The 13,242-nt window shown below is 35.0% G+C and overlaps 2 protein-coding genes across 2 annotated transcripts; one reads left to right on the top strand and one right to left on the bottom strand.

The window, feature by feature from the left end:
• Positions 1-332: 332 nt before the first annotated feature.
• Positions 333-10,273, top strand: LOC142978586 (alanine--glyoxylate aminotransferase 2, mitochondrial). The gene is made up of 16 exons (XM_076123086.1): positions 333-415; positions 664-752; positions 1,469-1,653; positions 2,636-2,759; positions 3,831-4,019; positions 4,326-4,454; positions 4,643-4,795; positions 5,039-5,260; positions 5,505-5,750; positions 6,024-6,065; positions 7,560-7,688; positions 7,867-8,026; positions 8,371-8,692; positions 8,956-9,096; positions 9,510-9,824; positions 10,133-10,273. The coding sequence occupies exons 1-16, from the start codon at positions 400-402 to the stop codon at positions 10,257-10,259; spliced, it is 2,589 nt and encodes an 862-aa protein (XP_075979201.1). The 5' UTR covers positions 333-399; the 3' UTR covers positions 10,260-10,273.
• EMC8-9 (ER membrane protein complex subunit 8/9) lies at positions 10,227-13,037 on the bottom strand. The gene is made up of 4 exons (XM_076123085.1): positions 12,708-13,037; positions 12,234-12,383; positions 11,846-11,951; positions 10,227-11,355 (listed from the first exon to the last, which is right to left on the bottom strand). The coding sequence occupies exons 1-4, from the start codon at positions 12,918-12,920 to the stop codon at positions 11,135-11,137; spliced, it is 690 nt and encodes a 229-aa protein (XP_075979200.1). The 5' UTR covers positions 12,921-13,037; the 3' UTR covers positions 10,227-11,134.
• Between the last annotated feature and the right edge of the window lie 205 nt (positions 13,038-13,242).

Raw genomic sequence — 13,242 nt, 5'->3', positions numbered from 1 at the left:
CTATTTATCTAAAGTTAAACGACATCTGATAGTATTTTGGACCAATCAAAATTATGGTGTCTGAAGATCTTTAGAATTAATTAAAATGAAGATTTCAATTGAGACCGTCCGGATTATAATGTAGATCACGAAATTAGCCAGTCGTAAACTTTACCCACAAAAGATAGTACTTACTTAGATTCCTCTTATAGGCAGGTTGATAAATGTGTGAAATTTTTTTGTTAGATTTTAATTTGAATGTATGATTAAGTACCTAAATAGATATTCGGTAAACAATGTGATATAAATCTCCAACGTGAACGAGTCTTTACAGTAATTATTCGTGTAGATGTATTCAGCAGGGGGCTTCGGTTAACATTTATTATTACAACTATTTCAGTCGGCTTTTAATCGTCGCACATGATGGCCGAGAAAGGTACCTACATGAACGATTTATTTTTGGATTTAATTTTACCTCCAAGATTTGATGCCCAATATTTAAAGTCAAATGAAAAAAAAAATACGTTAGATTTTTTTTTCTGGCTTTGGCGTAATTTATTTCACACGTAAAAAGTCGCGTAAATAAAAATAATTTACTGTTTAAAATTTCATATATTTTTTATTCTTAAATGATGAGCCTGTGTGTAGAAAATCATGGATTTAATTTACCCAATTCATTTTCAGCAATAAGAGTTTGCAGTCAAACTTTAGTCAGGCGCTATGGGACTAACCATGCTATGCCAGCATGTGCTCATACACCGAAAAAATATGTTGTGAGTTGATTTATATTTCCGTAAAATAGTAATTTTACGTATTCTAAGGCCTCTAGTTGTGTTTGTTGCATATTTTACTAAATTTCAGACGAAAGAAGAAGTAAAAAATATTTTATCTAAGTACGTCTTGAAACGAATTATTCTTTTCGAGACGTAAAATATTTTTTGTATAAATAGGCTTAATTTTATTTTTTACTAGCTGACCCGCGCAACTTCGCTTGCGTCACATAAGAGAGAATGGGTCAGAATTTTTCACGTTTTTGTAACACTTTTTTACTGTTACTCTGCTCCTATTGGTCGTAGCGTGATGATATAAAATATGCTTTTTTTCACGAAAAAATTCTTAAAATTATTTATATCTCTTAATATAACGAAGTCGCGCTAAGGCATATCCGTCATTAAAACAGTTGCCATGACAACGGAATTTTGTTATTTCAATGTCATTATAATGTTGATTATTCGCGACTTTGTTCGTCACCTGAATTTTCCCGGGAAATGAGTCATTTTCCCGAGGTAAAAAGTAGCCTATGTCCTTTCTCGGGTATCAAAGTATCTCCATACCAAATTTCATGCAAATTGGTTCAGTAGTTTAGGCGTGATTGAGTAGCAGACAGACAGACAGACAGACAGACAGACAGACAGACAGACAGACAGAGTTACTTTCGCATTTATAATATTAGTATGGATTATTATTTTAACTCATCAAATATTTCCAGGGTCCATCAGTCGAAAAGATGGAGAAGCTAAAAGCGGACCATTTCCCGCCAACAGTGTACAATATTTACAAGCGGCCAGTAGCCTTACACCATGGACACATGCAGTGGCTCTATGACCACGAGAACAAGAGGTATCTCGACCTCTTTGGAGGAATCGTTACAGTTTCCGTGGGACATTGTCATCCGTAAGTTTGTTTTGCATTATTCCTTTTTATTTTTAAACTAAAATAACCGTAAAGTGAACAAACAAAAACAAATGAAAAATCACATTACTTTTTCTGCCTAACAATTTTTTCGCAAGAATGCTTCACTTCTACACCTAACGCGTAATATTAGAATGGATTATTTTAAAGCATAGAAAGGGCTGTAAATCTTAATTATTACTACCTACTACTATTGTTATTGTATGTAGGTACCCTACATACAAGAACAATAGATTAACATTCTATTTATATGCTATCAATCTAAATCAGATATTTCTAATCATATATCAGTTCTCTAAGCTACATTTTACGTAAAAACTCTGCGTAACAACAACAACTTCGTAAGAAACTCGATAACTAAATGACCCAGTAACTTAGTTCGAATTATTACTAAAACAATGTTATTTTATCTTATTTTTAACTAATCATTTACGTAAGCGAATCATTTTATCTAAGTGTCAATGAACTTCAATTTAGATCATTACTTTGTATGCGTAGACTAGGAGCAACATATTGTACAATGCAGGCTAATACTGCATAAAACAAGTGATTTACATACAAATACATAATCTAAAAGTAAAATACAATAATACGTATATCGGTCAAAATGCACATAAACACAACAGAAATAGGTAGGTATAAGGTATATACCTAAAGTGGTTACTTACTATTTACTACCTGCTTACTTTTTAACTTCAGTAAACTGCGTAATACGGAAGCATTATGCGTAGGGGATATTTTTGCGACGATGCGATGGTTTGATGGTTAATGACAGTGACGGGCAATCATGGGTTCGATTTCAACCATGGAAAAAATACTGTTGTGATACTTGTGATTGACAGCTGTTTCTCAACGCAGTTAGTTTCATTTTTAAATGAAATACAAAAGTTTAATGTTTCCCTGTAGTCGGAAATTCTACGTACCTATCTTTTTGAGCTTTTAACATTATTTTTTTTTTTTTCAGCAAAGTGGTGGGCGCGTTACAGGATCAAATCAACACATTATGGCACACGACAAATATCTACAAACATCCCAGAATATACGAATATATCGAGAAATTAGTGTCCAAATTCCCCGGAGATTTGAATGTAAGACCTTATCGTAAGAACATTATTTCATGAACTCATTTTTGCATACTTATAGGTAGGTACTAGCTGACCCGGCAAACGTTGTTTTGCCATAAAAATTTAAAAAAAATTGTCACTGAGGGGCATGAAAAATAGATGTTAGCCGATTCTCAGTCCTACTCAATATGCTCACAAAATTTCATGAGAATCGGTCAAGCCGTTTCGGAGGAGTACGGTAACGAAAACTGTGACGCGAAAATTTTATAGGTATAGGTATTAAATTAGATCTCTCTTGCCACTTACCTAAAATTGAATAAAAATAAGTTTAATCGACTGCAAATAAGCGCAACATGTAATGTAGGTAAGTGTTTTGCTAAATAATACAATTGTAACCTTGCAAATTATGTAGGTACAATACAAACCGCGGGAAAAAACGATCGAACGAAAACTAAACCGGAATGTTTCTAATTGAATGATTTAGATGCAGTTATCTAACAATATTTGTTGATCTCTCTCTATCGATGTTAAGAGCGTAATTACGATTAATTACAACAATATTTACGGTTATTACTGTAAATAAGATCATGTTATAAGCTATTAAAGATAACTCAAAATAAATGTGATAAGACAATATTGAACAATAAAAGTTATGGATTGTCCTTGGTTAACTTGCAAGTCATTGCTGTTATTAAAATATATAGGTATTATAAGACTGCAGTCTTGTTGTTTATATGCTGAAAAATAATTAGTTATATTTCTGTACTTCTCTAAGCTCGACTGCTTTTAGCAACTTATTATAGTAGAAAGGAAATTAGAATCAAATTAATCAAAAAGGCTTATTATAAGTTAGATATGGAGCTCACTTCTTTCAATTGTTGAGTATACATGAAATGAATATAATACGTAGATAAATAAAATTAAATAAACACGTGTCGAATACTATAACCGCCCGTAAAAAAAAACTTTTTTTTTCTATGTTGCATGATTGGTGACTCCAAATTTGAAATCTCCCCGCGCTATTTATGGTGCTGCCACTAACAAAATAGAATGTTCTTTTCTACCTTTTTTACGTGTAATAATAATAAATTCTAGGTGGTGTATTTAGTAAACAGTGGCACGGAGGCAAACGACATGGCTACGTTGTTAGCGAAGGCGTACACCGGCAATCATGACGTGATCTCACTACAGAGCAGTTACCATGGTTATTCTACTGGAGTTATGGGACTGACAGCTTCGCAGAGTTATAGAATGCCAGTACCTGTGCCTCCTGGCTTTTATCACGTGAGTATTTTTTTCTACTAGATAACTACACGTTTGGCACAATAGTAAGCGTGATCATCTTGGTGCAAAAATTGTAGCGCCGTCTATGGGTTCGAATCCCACACAGGACAAATATTTTTATGATGACAAAGTATCTTTTCTAAGCTTAGATGTAAATCTATCTATAGGTGTAAACTAGTATGTATTTAGAAGTATGTAAATATGTCTATCAGTTGTATAGTTACCATAGTACAAGCTCTGCTAAGTTTGGAGTCAGGTGAGCGAGTGTGAGTTGTACAAATGTATTTATTTATTTCCTATTTACAGACGATGTTACCAGATCCATTTAGAGGTATTTGGGGAGGCTGTCGTGACTCCATCTCTCAGGCACCTGGAGCGTGTTCCTGTCCTGGCGACTGTGTGACTTCTGACAAATATATTAATCAGCTCAATGAGGTATGTGAAGTATCTAGTAGGTAACTAATCATTGTTATTATTACCCACATAGGTACTAATTGACTTTTGTTTCAACATGATTGGCAAGCAGTCGAAAATATACGAGTTTAAAATAATTTTTGATATATTACTATTTTATTTAATACTGCGTTATTGGCGGAAAATAATAATGAACTTTCTTTGCACAGCTTTTAGAAAACTCAGTGCCAGCCAAGCGTATTGCGGCATTGTTCGCTGAATCTATTCAAGGAGTGAATGGCACCGTACAGTTCCCTAAAGGATATCTAAAGAAAGCACATCAACTGATCAAGAAATATGGTGGACTTTACATTGCGGACGAGGTAAAAATTATCAATTTATCACTTTCGCAAATGACTATTCTTCATTTTGTGTGATCATTTACAATTCATTTACTGTTGCTAGAATAAAAGGTGATTTGTTACTACAATCAGCTCAAGCGCCAATCATTTGGTGAACTTACAGGCTACTTTTCTTATTTCACTGTTGATACACATAGCACCAGATAAAAATCTTCTCAAAAAACTTAGATCTACATAATAATCATTAATTATATTCACTCCCAGGTACAAACAGGATTCGGCCGAACGGGAGACGCATTCTGGGGTTTCGAAAACCACGACGTGGTACCCGACATAGTAACAATGGCTAAAGGCATTGGTAATGGCTTCCCTATGGCGGCTGTGGTCACCACGAAGGAAATAGCAGCGGCGCACGCTAAGGCTACTTATTTCAATACGTTTGGTGGAAATCCTATGGCGTCAGCTGTGGGCAAAGCAGTTTTAGAGGTAAGCTACCGGATCTTACGGATGATATGAACTTAACCACTACCGTCGTATGGGTTCGCACGCAAACTTTATTAATAAGTTCTGCTGATATTTGTGTAAGGATTGGCTTTGACATGAAACGATGAACAGTTTTTTCATGATGTAGAATTACCTTGACCAGAAAATTTAAGTTTTAGCTAAATACATACCTTAAAACTACTTATTCTAATCGAAATTATTTTATATCTTGCTTCTTATTTCCCAGGTTATCGAAGAAGAAGAGCTCCAAAAGAACTGTAAAGTAGTTGGCACATACTTCATTGAACAGCTGATGGAGTTGCAGAAAGTTCACCCAATCATCGGTGACGTCAGAGGCAAGGGGTTGATGTTAGGGGTGGAATTCGTCGTGCCGGGGACTAAAGACCCACTGAGTGTGGCTGAAGTGTCTGATATACATGAGATTATCAAGGATATGGGCATCCTTATTGGACGTGGAGGGAGATGGAGTAATGTAAGGATATTGTTTTGTCATTAATTTATTTTTGATTGTAAGCGTGCAAGTCAAAATTTTATCGAAATTCATTTAGTGTAGTAGGCGTAGGCTTGCTATTTATACACATATTCTGGTTGTCATCAATCGACCTTGCTGGGCGGCAAAACTGAATATGTGTAGATGAAGCCGAACAAATGAGTTGATTCGATTTTGTTGTTCGAAAAAGATTGCCGAACCGAATATGCGTGTAGCAAGCCTAAAAAAGAGTAATCGAAACTTTTTAATTTTCAGGTACTAAGGATGAAGCCGCCGATGTGTATCAATAAGCAAGATGTCGACTTCACAGTGTCTGTGTTAGATCAAGCTATTAAACAGCATTTAAGTAAGAAGGCATAGAAATAGAATGTTAGATAAATAAATATAATTTTATTAATGTAAATTCATTATACTTTTGTAAAATAAAACTTTACTGTTATTGTAAAATAAGGTATATTTTATAATTCGCAATAAATTTTGGTCAGACGTAGGTACTTCGCTCCCAATATGCCCGGAATTCCTTCCCTTCCTAATCCCTCCATATAGTCACTTACTTCTCCACAAGTCTATGAAGAAATGTAAACTGGCTATAAATAGGCGCATGGACAAACAAATGTGAATTTCAAACAATTGCTTGAATCTCCAAAGGTGTGAATAAAATATCTTCATTTAAACATACCCCGATTTTTAAGTATAAGTATGCAACACGCCTTGTGTCAAACTGAATACGATTTGTCAGTTTGACAGCTGTCTCAGCGGACTGATGTCATTGTCAAAATCTGATAAGAATAGCGATAAGCCGAGTTATCCGCCACACAGCTGTGTTTATTTTTACTTAGTTTAAAACTGTGAAAAAGTGCTATTAATTACTATAAGATTATCTATAAATCCTTAGACCAATGTTATAGAGTTTTATTATCATTAATTTGTGATAACCGGTGTAAGTCGGTATAACCTATAAACAGTTAAAAAAATATTCTAGAATGGTTTTCAAATGCCAAGAGGATAGTTTTTTGAAGGAGGTACGTATAATTATAGTATTATTTTGGTTGGAGTGTAGCAAAGGGTGTGCAAGGCGACTAGGAATTTTTTGATCAGATCAACCGTTCGCCGACAAAATCAAAATGAAAGTCCAAAAACGGAGTTTTTGGCAAACCGACATGGGTAGGTTAGGTTAGAAGGCTGAGGTGGGAGCGAGCGAAGCGAAGCTCCCACCTCAGCCTTCGTGGTTATTTTTTTTTAAACCACCCAGAAGGAGGAGCCCCGCGAAGCGGGGCTTCGGCGACATGCTGTAATATCAAAAGAGACGTAAAGTAAATAAATGGGACTTTGAAGATGTCGCCGAAGATGTTCCAAGGGATAAAAAGTGTTTATTTTTAGCCAATCTATACGATAAAAACCAAAAACAGCAACATTTTGAGACTTTTTAATTTTCGTCGAAAAATTTTCTAAGTCCAGCTTCCTATAGTAACGAGAGAACTTTAAACCCATTTTGTCGGCAAACGGTGGGTCGTATCAAAAAAACTCAAGGGGCAAAAAGTGTTTATTTTTAGCCAATCTATACGATAAAAGCAAAAGAAACACGATTAATGAATTTTTCAAAAATCGTGAAAAGTCCTAATCGCCTTGCACACCCTTTGCTACACTCCAACCATGGTTGGAGTTGGAGTTGGAGTGTATTCTATTATTAAATGTATATTTGGCATGATATTTGCTCAAATCACAATATGATTTTCGCGCACATATTTATGTATTAAAAAAGTAAAATTAGAGCTCTATTTATATTTCTAGTTTTCCTCAAAAGTGTTGAAGTGTGAGCCGACAAAAGAGGCGATAGTAGAATATGGAAAGACATCTAAGTTTGAAGGCTACCAGATCACATTGGAGAACACAATCCTTTTCCCTGCTGGGGGTGGCCAGGTAAGATAAAAAATAATAGAATATTAAACCTATCCTATCTTATTACTGCCCCACTGCTGGGCCAGGATATACTGTCGTAATAGGAGGTATGCACTCTCAATAAAACAATAAGGCATAAAATCGATTAATTTTCTGTTTAAACCAATATCCATTCTTATATATTTTTTTTCTATTCCAGCCTCATGACATAGGTTTTCTAAACAATATAGAAGTATTACAAGTGTTGCGTAAGGGGGATGAAGCTCTGCACTTTACCAAAGAGCCCATAGAGGTTGGCACTGTGGTGGAACAGAAGATTAACTGGGAAAGGAGGTTTGATCACATGCAGCAACATTCTGGTACTTATCACAACTTTATTTGTAAGCTTAAGCTATAAGCTTGATATCTCCCCAACATAGTCTAAAGAACAATTTGCTATTGTAAACTTAGTATCATAATGTACCCAGCAAATATTCTACAATTTATCAAGCCATGGCTTATAATATCCTTCAATAGTTAAAATTGTTTGATTCCTAAGAAAATGAACAATTAACGAATTGAACAATAATAATTAAGTTACACTAAACTTACATGCGAAATATGTAATTAGTTATGTATGTAACATGTTTTCTAAATTCTAAGGGAACTACAGTTGCAAGTTTGAAAACATTTTTAACAACAAATTTTTGTCTTTTCATTCTAGGGCAACACTTACTATCAGCTGTCCTAGAACAGGAACACCTTCTCCCCACAACAAGCTGGTGGCTCGGTGCTGAAGAGAGCTACATAGAGCTGGACTCTACTAAAGTCTCTGAAGACATCATAAGAGCCACAGAAGCTAAGTGCAATGAACTCATTAGAGCAGCTCTCCCGGTCAATGTGAAGATGTGTAAGGCTAACGACCCACAGTTGAATGAGGCACATACAAGAGGCCTGCCTAAAGATTGTATGGATACTATAAGAATCATTTGTATTGGAGATTTTGATGAAAATATGTGTTGTGGTACTCATGTTTCTAATTTAAGGTAAGGAACCTTTATTTAAAATTAATTATATGATTTAAAAGATGGTAGACCCCACTGATCAGTTTTTTAAACAATTCATAGCCAGTTAAAGTAGTTAATCATCAGTTATAAAGAACCTCAGGCAAACTATCCAAAAAACTAAGTAGACAGCTATATGGTAGGTTGTTACTGTAGTTAACCTTTTTCTTAGAAATGATAGATTATTGAAACCATCAGTAAGTTAATAGAAGTTTTTAACTCTAACAGATCTTGTATCTTTACAGTCAACTTCAAATGATCAAGCTGACAGGAGCTGAGCCAGGCAAGAAGGGCAAGACTAACTTGAAATTCTTAGTTGGTAACAGAGTGGCACAGACTATGCAGAAAATGTTGGACCGGGAGAAAGCTATCACTGGATTACTCAAGTAAGCAGACATAACTATAAAAGTTATTCGAAAGCATAATAATTATATGATTGTGAGGTACAGGATGTCAAATCCCTATCATTGCACAAACGCAATATTTATGTGATCCTTAACAGCCTAAAAAAAAATCTGTTTTACAAACATACAAACAAAAGGGGCTCTTCAAATTTCAGTTGACAACTATTTGATGACCATTAGTGATTTTACTGAACGAAATAGTGATGTGATATGAACCACTTAAATAAACTTCAGCTTGTGAACTGACATTACACAATATGTATAGGGCGGAATTAATAACCATTTATCGATCGGGCCTTGTCAATTTAGCTGTATTTGTGTGTTTGTTAATCCCTTCCACCATGGAGAATTTCTTTAATAAGCAAGTTGTTGAACTATATTATCTTATTTTACAGAAACGAACCTTCAAAACACGAAGAGTTAATACAAAAAGTGCAGAAAAATCTCAAAGTTGCGACCAAAAGTTTACAAAACTTTCTCACGGAATTAGCTCAGTTCGAAGTGGACAAGATAAAATCTGCTGAACCTAAGCCCAAATACGTGTTCCTGTTTAAAAAGGAGAGTACTGCGGAATTTAACCGAGCAGTGATCAAAGGTTTGGAGGGAGAGGGGCTGTTTATGTTCCTGGTTGCTGAAGAGCCTGATAAACCTAAAGAAGGACAGATTATTATACAAGGACCTGAGGAACATTGTACTGCGTTGGGACAACAGTAAGTTAAAAAACCTATCTATAAAGATTCATAAAAACACTGGTAATTGTATATATATGAATGATACGAAAGGAGTTTGTAGCACATGTACAAGCGTTGAATGTGTAGTATTAGTAATGATTATTATTATCAATGATAAATTACTAGTTATCTTTGAATTGAAGCACAACCTGAATAAATATGCCAGCTTACGCAGCTGATGCATATCTGTACGAATGTTTACGGACACGTATGCGTTCAACCAGGTGCACGTATCCGGCGTACAACATAGTACAGGCAATTTTTTAAAATGTTTTATTACTTTTCAGGATAGTAGAGCTCCTTAAAGCAAAAGGTGCGTTCAAAAACGGACGGTTTCAAGGCAAAGCGGGCGATATGGGCGGAATAAACAAATGCAAGAAATTAGTTGAAGACTATTTTAATAACATACCTTAATACAACTAAATATAATTTGTTTTTCTTTAAATATTTCATAACAAAATGTAAATGCTAAGGAATGGAGATTTGAATAGAACTCATTTTATGTAGTACAAGTTTTTTTTTATTGTTACAGTATTTGTTTTTATTAAATAAACTGTGGTTGTGATACAGACATGGTATTGACTTAAATCTTGCTTTATTATTTTAACATAATCATAGAATTACAATTCTTAATATATTACCAAATTCCCTAAACAATCCATAACACTTTACTTGGCTATAAAGTTTAGCAGTCACTCAAAATGTACCTTTAATACTTTCATCAAAGTAAGTTCAATTATGAATTGGTACTTGCTTTAGTAACACAGGCAGCCCATATTTAAAAAGTATAAAAGTTCATTACCAATCTTTATTTATACCTAGTGTGTATATTTATTCAACTTTACTATTGCACTATTTGTACGTTTAGTACATTTATTATGTCTACATGCAATTGAAGTAACGTCTGGCATTTATTTTCTTAATATCAATGGGCAGCTAACACTGAGTCGCGACGCGACGATACCAGTGAATTCGAGGTGCGCCGCGACGATCATCAGTGTCGCGATTCGCGTTTTAAAATTATAGGCAATACGACGGCAGCGTCGCTCTATGCCGTGAGGCGTCACGCGACGCGAATTCTCAAAACATAATGTGTACCTTTTAAATTTAGCCGAAAAATCATATAGAAAATGATTTTTCGGCTAGTTCCCGTGTAAGCTGACCCTTACCTAACGAAATACCTGCTACGTGTTAGTCTAGTGACGCTTATTCCTGAGCCAAGTATGAACACACATTTATACATAATAATAATTCGTTTATACAATAAATTACACTACACACTACAACCATTATCGGAATGGTTTCTCTTCATCGTCTTCCTCTTCCTGTTCCTGATCATCTTCCTTGCACTCAATAGAGTTGGAAGCGTTGATGCTGGCTATGAGCTTCTCAATGCCAAGGTTGGTCCAGTCTTGGGATAGATCGTCCAAGTAGTTGTCAAAGTCTACTAAGTCCTTTTGGACGTTGTTCTGCAGGAGCAGCGAGACTGTCTGTAGGACGTATGGAGTTTCTGGAAGAAGATAAGGCAGTTATAGTCAACCAGATAAGCAAAATGTGATTTTCTGCCTAGCCTATTATCCATATCTATACTAATATTATAAAGCTGAAGAGTTTGTTTGTTTGTTTATTTGTTTGTTTGTTTGAACGCGCTAATCTCGGGAACTACTGGTCCGATTTGAAAAATTCTTTCAGTGTTAAATAGCCCATTTATCGAGGAAGGCTATAGGCTATATATCATCACGCTACGGCCAATAGGAGCAGAGTAACAGTGAAAAATGTTACAAAAACGGGGAAAATTATGATTATCTTAAGTGACGCAAGCGAAATTGCGCGGGTCAGCTAGTTGTTAATAGTTTTTGTTAAGGGAAGTCTGTAACTGTTTATTTTCCTCAAATAAATAAATAAATATTCAATATAAATAGTTGAGTAATCTAAGTAACCATTCCTGTTCTTAAGTAAGTTGTCACAAAAGCCATAAAAGGTAATTTTAAGTTACTTACGGAACATAACTTTGTTGGCATCCTTTGGTTTCCACTTTCCCTCACTGTACTTGTGCAGCTTGATGGCTGGAGTGTCCAGGTGCTGCATCATTCTCTTATTGTCCACCTACAAGTAAAATGATAGTGTTGTTAAAGTAACAAGTGAGTGCTAGAACATTTGAAATCTTATATAAAACAAATGAGTATATAGTAGCTAATCTGTTATGAAAGAATCTTAATCATTATTGTGTACCAAGCCAATGTCTTCAAACTTGAAAATCTACAAGTAGCTTCATAAATTTTTCACATAACCAAAAAACAAATCACTTGGCAATGTTGGGTCATATCTGTTGTTACATGGCAGTTATATTTCTTTCTACATTTAATATTAATATTGTTTTCTTCTTACCACAATGAACACAGCAGAAGGGAAGTGTTCAGCAATCTTCTCAGCTATCTTCTGTCCGGGACACTTCTCTACCGTGTTGTCCCTGAAGTTCTCACAAGCTGCATAGTAGCCGGCTATGATGCGGTTGTCTGTCTGTGCCAATGCTTCTATCTGAAAGAAGATTACAGACATTGATGAGGAGAATTCTTGGGACAGTATTGTAGTGAAAATAGACATAGTCTTTGTTTCGCATTAATGTTTGGTAAAACAGCAAATGAGTATTCAAGACTGAATAGAAAATAGTAAACAGAGATCAAAATCACCAACTGCTTTAAAGAAAGTGTCAAGTTGAAAACGTAATTAACTCAATATCCAAATTGTAGTGCTATTTAGATCGAGTCTAAGGTGATAACTGAATAATCAATAGTCATAAAATATGCATTTATAACTGAGAATGAAATCTAACCAATAAATAAATTATTAAAACAAAATTACCTGCGTGAGCGCTATCTCAGCCATTGGTGATAGATAATGGCTGTGATGGAACAGAGGAATGGTGTCCACAATGTCCAGGTCTTGGTTCTTAGCTCCATCTCTGATCTTAGTAGCATCGGCCAAGAGAACTCCATTTACCGCACAGTGCGGATATTTAGCAGCGTGCAAGATGATCTTAGCGTATGCTGTAGTTTCTAGCGATACTTCACCCATGTTTAAAGTGAATATTACTGTTAATTTGTGGGAATATCCGGTGTAATCGTGGAATTATAGGAATCCAATTGGAAATATTGGGTTAATTGAAATGACAAGCAAATGTCAATTGTCATGTCATGACGTCTGACGTTCCACTTATAGTCGATTTTTATATAACCTAAGTATACATTTGCTAAAATCAGGAAACCTTACCGAACTTAATGCCTAGCGATACTAATTGTTATCTGCATGAGTTGGCCTTATGCTATTAAGTTCAATAATACAAGAAAAAGACGTTTTAATTGAACAATTCATTATTAGTCGAACAATAATAGAACTA

This window comes from Anticarsia gemmatalis, chromosome 14, assembly GCF_050436995.1.
Source record: "Anticarsia gemmatalis isolate Benzon Research Colony breed Stoneville strain chromosome 14, ilAntGemm2 primary, whole genome shotgun sequence".
Lineage (NCBI taxonomy): Eukaryota > Metazoa > Arthropoda > Insecta > Lepidoptera > Erebidae > Anticarsia > Anticarsia gemmatalis.
This window is presented reverse-complemented; position numbering and strand designations above follow the sequence as displayed.

What these genes read in the sequence shown, in the direction of transcription:
- LOC142978586 (XM_076123086.1), top strand. An exon ending in ATATTAATCAGCTCAATGAG is followed by an intron (nt 4,455 to 4,642) that starts GTATGTGAAGTA and finishes TTCTTTGCACAG; the next exon opens with CTTTTAGAAAACTCAGTGCC. An exon ending in ACTCATGTTTCTAATTTAAG is followed by an intron (nt 8,693 to 8,955) that starts GTAAGGAACCTT and finishes GTATCTTTACAG; the next exon opens with TCAACTTCAAATGATCAAGC.
- EMC8-9 (XM_076123085.1), bottom strand. Translation starts at nt 12,920, where the DNA reads ATGGGTGAAGTATCGCTAGAAACTACAGCATACGCTAAGATCATCTTG. An exon ending in CTTCTGCTGTGTTCATTGTG is followed by an intron (nt 11,952 to 12,233) that starts GTAAGAAGAAAA and finishes TTTTACTTGTAG; the next exon opens with GTGGACAATAAGAGAATGAT. An exon ending in TGCCAACAAAGTTATGTTCC is followed by an intron (nt 11,356 to 11,845) that starts GTAAGTAACTTA and finishes ATCTTCTTCCAG; the next exon opens with AAACTCCATACGTCCTACAG.